The sequence below is a fragment of the Pelecanus crispus genome, chromosome 10 (genome assembly GCF_030463565.1).
Source record: "Pelecanus crispus isolate bPelCri1 chromosome 10, bPelCri1.pri, whole genome shotgun sequence".
NCBI classification, from domain to species: Eukaryota; Metazoa; Chordata; class Aves; order Pelecaniformes; family Pelecanidae; genus Pelecanus; species Pelecanus crispus.
Window position 1 is genome coordinate 31,311,906 of NC_134652.1, and position 6,040 is coordinate 31,317,945.

Genomic DNA, 6,040 nt, shown 5'->3' on the forward strand with positions numbered 1-6,040 from the left:
GTTTCAAAGGTATACTCAGACCACTGGAGAGGTGAAGTGTTGCTTTCAGGCAGGATTTGCTCCTAAGACTGTGAAACAAAAGAAGCAGGGAAGAAAAACAGCTTTGTGTTTCAAGCCTTGTGCTGGGAACCCACATCTTAGAAGCTGAGACTCCACATCATCTCTAAAGCAGAGGCAAGTCTTACTTCAGGGCACTGTCTCACCTGAACCATCTTAGAGTAACCTCACAACAAACACAACAGACTGTAGGTCTACTAGGTCACAACCAATGGAATTTCTGTACAACACCTGTTTAAAAAAAGAAAATATTTCCATAAAATCCCCCCTCCAAGTCATTTCAGTTCCAGAAACTGTTACAAAATTCAGCCTCTTGTGTAGGTCATGGGAAAATACTAAAATCGCTATCGGAAAATTAAATTATCTTTAAATTTAAAGAGGTCTCCAGGTATTTCTATTCACCAAGCTCCCCTTTCTTTCTCAGAATAGCAGAATGTAATTGCTGTGCCTTTAAACTAGGAGCAAGACTTACATGGTCTAAGTTGTAACAGACTGAAATGTAATAGCTCCTAAGAAAAACTTAAAAAAAAGATCTACTTCATAGAACAAAAAGCAATTTAATGATTTTATTTCCCCTTGTTAGAGCTTACTAGTAGCATTGCTATCTTAAATGTGGAGCTCTAAAATTCAATTTAGCACAGTTTTTTCCTATGCGTTGACTCACAGTTTATTTCGTTAGCCTGTCTCGGCCTCTCTTCAGACAAGACATTGATCTATGTTGCAAAAATGTCATTGCTAACAGCCTTATAAATCTTGCATGATAGCAAAATATTTCCTTTGATTATCAAGTCAGTTTCCCTCTATGGGAAAAACAACGTAAACACTGCCCTGATGTATGCTACTTTTTTGCAAGCATCCTTGCTCTGTCTGGGCTGATGAACAAATAGTCCCTTTACCAATGGGTGCCTATTCCTTAATAAGCCTGACAAGATTATGCACTCCCGGCCCCCTTTTCAGGCAATTATTAGTGGTTAAGATGATTCTCCTCTTAAAAAAGAAGGGGAAAAAAAAAAACGCACAAGTTTGCTTTTTCTCTTAATTCTCCCCTTAAGAGGAAAACCAAGCTTGTGCTCTTTTTTAAATCCTGCCTTCTCTCAGGTTGCTTGTTTCCCTTGTCACAAGGGGCCTGTGCCACAGGGATATCCAGTTCTGCTCTCAGCATAGTACCATGTCCCCTGTTCAGCACTCCCTTCCTACATGACTTCAGCCTGTTACTGGGGATGAGCTACAGCTTGGTCCTCATAATCAATGCTCTCACCAGCTAGAATAAACCTAGACTGAAGGATTTGAAATGCACATTTTAATCTGAGGCGATTCCTGCCTGGTTGGAACAAATTTCAATTTGGTTTCCTAAAGAAACAAAACTCTGTAACTATCCGGTCTGCCCATCTCCCACTACTGACTTTTGATCCTGTTAGCCATCTTTGATCACATTTGCTAGCAGGGCAAAGATCTTAAAGCTAATAAATTGCTTAAGTCTATAGCATTAGGTAGCTGGATAGAGCAGAGAGACTCGAGCATAGCAAGCTGATGGCAGAAAGGCCTACTGCAGGCTTGGCAGTAGTTCTTGTGAGCTGGCTAGCTGGCCACCAGCATGCCCCTGCTGCTAACGTTCAGCCACTGCACATGCTGCCTGTAACCACGAGACAGCAGAGGAAACTGGGGACATTCGGAAACAGGGTTTGGGGGCAAGCACAGCTGGTTCTGCGCTGGGGGTGAAGGTGAGCAGAGATGCAGGCAAGCAGGATGGCAAGCAGACTGCTCTAGGTCTCTTGCTTGTCAAGCACATTATTCTCCTTTGTTAAACCCTGTTTAATTTGATTCTAGACTCATGGTACCGGGGCTATGGTACCACGCAACTATGCTGACCTACACTTACTGTTTTCAATTGCCTCATTAGAGTGAGGGCTATCCCTGAGATAATCCAATTCTGCAATGACGCCAGCACAGGGGGAGGGGAAGAGAATTGGAATATTTGGGCAGTGAATTAAATTGAGAAGGCATCTGTGTCCCTAACCCCAGTCTTCTCAAGTGGCGCGGTATGCTAGTAGATCTGTGATAGATCATTGGCCAATCTACCTGTTGTTCTGTGATCACTGTTAAATCTGTTGCAGACATCTACTAGATCGTTGGATCTAAATTCTATGGAATGACACAAGCTTTACCTGCCAGAGTGAGACACAGGCATCAAGGCAATGAAGATTAATTTGTTCCAATTCGGAGGTGCTTTGGAGCCTCCTGTCTTGAAATATAATCCAAGTGATGCACAGGAAATTCCAAAACACACTTAGAGATTTCTGCTGTCCCATATGCTCCCCTCAGCAGCTTTGGTAGCCCAGCCCATGATACTCAGCTCTGAGAGATGATGAACACCCAGAACGCCAGATAACATCGGCACATAATACATCTCAAGAGCATCTCCTCCTTAATTTTTACATCTTCAGAGCACCATGTAAATTTTGCATTACTGATCATCATCAAAGTACATACTCAGAGTAGTATCTGGACATTACAGGCATTACATCCCTGAAACCAAGTTCAACTCTGACTAGAAAACAAGGCAGTAACAGCCAAAAAATGTCTCCATACTCAGTTAAATGCTGGTGTCTTATCATGTTGTACACAGGCTATTACTGGAATGGCAATAGACAATCATCTGCTAGGGCTCAGAGAGGTGGCACGGGAACACTTCAAGGAACTGCCAGAGATATTTACAGACGAGACATATTTGATGAGCAATCGATTCATCCTTTCGACCAGCCAGGTGAGTTTCTCCTGTTCACTGGTCTTGCTAAGCAAAGGCTAATTCATTTGTGTTTTGCCAGACCTTGCAGCTCACAGTGAGAACAACGTTTAAAAACGAAACAAAACAAAACAAACCAGCTGGTACCATCAAGAACCACCAAGAAGTCTGCAAAATTATCCAGATTTTTAATCCAGTTTTGTTTCCTTCCACAAAATCAGCACAGTAAATACTGATTGAAGTCATCACTTCCCTTGCAACATCCCAAAGCCCTTCCTGGAAATTCTGGAAATGCACACAAACTCAGTAGAATTCACATGAGGGCTCAGTGTTTCCTCACTTTCCAAACCACACATCTTCCCATTCCCTTTCCTCTCCTCCTTCACCTAAGGTGACAGCTCTAAGTGGGAACTCTTTACTCCCGTGACAGTACAGCCACGAGCCAGACAGGCTGCCACTCTGAGAAACAAAAGCCAAGAGCCATGAGGAAATTTTACTCTTAAAAGTAGCTGTGTTTGAAATCTTTGAGAGCCTTCAGTTATTCAGTGTAAGACTGCGACCTGTACAGGCATGCCTCTTGAATTTACAAACATTTTAGACATTTACAGATTTACAGTTATTTGCAACTATACTAAGATGCTGTAAGAGTCAACACTTCCTACATTTAATGTTCTGAATAAGGAAACATCTTTATAGCATACAGCCTAAAAATTAAATGTTTCATTGCATGTAGCAGCAGTCCTAATGAAAGAAGAAATCTGTGTAGGAATTCATTTCCTGAAACACTAACCCAACTGCACAGATGGGAACTATGCAACAAAAGAGACTTATGATATCATGCTACAGCATAAAACCTTAATAAGTAATTTGATCTTGTCATGATGTCTGTAGGCTTTCAGACATGAGCGAATGTAACCAACATACTACTACATAAATTCTCCAAGAAACTATCCATGAGCAAAGAGTGGTTCTGAATAGCTTTATGGCCTTCGGCTGTTGCACAGCAAATTTATCTGACAAGTCTATGGCTCTATTAGCAGGACTAATGGCTTGTTCTACACCATTAAAAAGCCAAATGTCATTTGTGAAGGCCCATGTACACAAAGTCTGAAACATACAGATTTCTAACACATCTTTTATTTTCTGCAGTAGAAAGTGTTTCACTCCTGTATTATGCCATGTTTAAACCGAGGTGTAATAGAAATATAGCACCTAGATGCATTAAAATATGTATTTATACAGAATCACAATGATAAATTATTATTAGAAATGGACAATACTACTTTCTGTAACTGATTACAGTCTTCACATTACAAGTTTAACATAACCTTAAGAAATTAAAGACCATATAGAAGTTTTACGTATCATAATATTATGTACCAGCATTACATACGGCCTTAAAAAGTCCCTATCTATCAGTAACAAAGCTTATAGTTAAAGATCTACATAAAGTGAGCAAAGAAATGCACTATATCCACTTCAAACGATACCAGTTTTCAAACAGTAGCAAACAAACAGCTCAAACAAATTCTATACCGAGATCAGCTTTTACCTTCCAAGTGTCAGCTCCAGGTCTGGACTTCTGAAGGAAGTGGCATTCTACAAGGGGGATTCACCACATTTCCACCATTTGTAGCATTTGTGTATCTTTTCTCTCATGCCTAACAAGCTGATTTCAGGTGCCCTGATTAATCAGAGATCACTCCTTTACCTTCTCCCTGCAACCAGGTTCCAACTACTATGGAAATGTTCTGCTGCTATGGGCCTGTGGTGCCCAATGGTTATGGGGCATGTTATAACCCTCAGCCAGAGCATATACTATTCTGCATCTCAAGCTTTAAAGATTGTAAAGAAACCTCTTCAGACATGTTTGCAAAAGCTGTGGAAGAAAGTCTCCTAGAAATGCGAGATCTGTTCAGCAAATGCAACTCTACTATGGCAAAGCCACATGCTAAACAAGAAGCAGCCACACAGCTGCAGAGTGACCGCAAACTCTAAGAGGCTGTGGGAATTATTCTCCTGAATTCACCTTATGAAGAAACAATGACATAGTTGTTCAAAGGCAAGATAGTACTAGTAATATATTCGTGTAGAACCAAAATGTCATTTGTTTTACATTGTTGCCAACATCTAAAACCCTGTAAGTACTAAATCTACCATTTCTTGCTTGAGAGTCAACAAAAAAGGTTTGGTCTCACTGGCTGAAAGGAAGGAGGAAGTAAGATGAGTATGTGTTGTACTATCATTTCTAACCATAATTAGCTTATGCTATTTTATCACCTAAAAAATGGAGTAAGATTGTATATGACAAACTAAATACTAAGGCACACCAATTAATTAATATTCCCTGCAAGTAATTATGAAATATTCACAACTATTCTTGCAAGATTTGCATGCAAAGAGAAAAAAAAAGAAATTTCCCCTACCCAGAATGTCGAGAGTAACACTGTAAATAACAGGCTGATGCCATTAAATCTTGAAAATTTGCATGAAGAGTATTTAAAACCACCATGGCATTTCCTACATAAGAAAAGCAGATTATTTTTAAGAGTGGCCGCTGTGTATTTCCACAAACAGAGTTTAGGAAGATTACATCAGTGTTCGCATGTTCCCCCAATTCAAAAATGCTGCAGAAATCACTTAGCCTTTATTCTGGTTTGCACTGGCCTCAAGCACAGTCCCATTCCGAAAGCAGCATATTGGAGATAAGATCCATCACAGAGAACTAAGAGAATTTTGTCCGTAATGAATTGACTTAATTATTTCTTTCTGTCAGTGAGCAAAATCCAGTCTGACAGAGAGGCAAAGCACAAGGCATAAGTGCAATTCAATCCTACCTAAGACCTTTTTTGTTTGCACAGGAATGAATTTAGTCACTGTGACTAGCAGGAGAGCGTATACAACCACACAAAATCAAAGAGCAATAAATAACTAGAATGAAGAGGCAAACTTGCAATATAAGGAAGTCTCCAAGCTAGAGCTATAAATACCAGTTTAAGAGTACTGGTACTCATATCAGCTTTGCATCATCCCACTAGGGAGGGATTTATATTTTATATTTTTAATAGTAGATGTAGGCTATCATATTCTGCAATATACAGTAAATTCAATCGGGAAAATAATATAGTATCTGGTAATTCCCATATTCTGTGAGGGTTACACTGAGGGTTTTCTCATTACCTCTTTCATTCCCTACAAATCCTTCCAAGGACTGATATTTTCAGTTACCTTCTCTCCAGC

General features: G+C 39.9%; 1 protein-coding gene across 1 annotated transcript in view; it reads left to right on the top strand.

Moving 5' to 3' along the window:
- CHAT (choline O-acetyltransferase) overlaps positions 1-4,798 on the top strand; it is a 29,143-nt gene extending 24,345 nt beyond the window's left edge. Inside the window, exons 13-14 of the mRNA XM_075717831.1 lie at positions 2,684-2,821; positions 4,529-4,798. Coding sequence (XP_075573946.1) covers positions 2,684-2,821; positions 4,529-4,798 — 408 coding nt within the window. The remainder of the gene's footprint in view (positions 1-2,683; positions 2,822-4,528) is intronic.
- Positions 4,799-6,040: the final 1,242 nt, after the last annotated feature.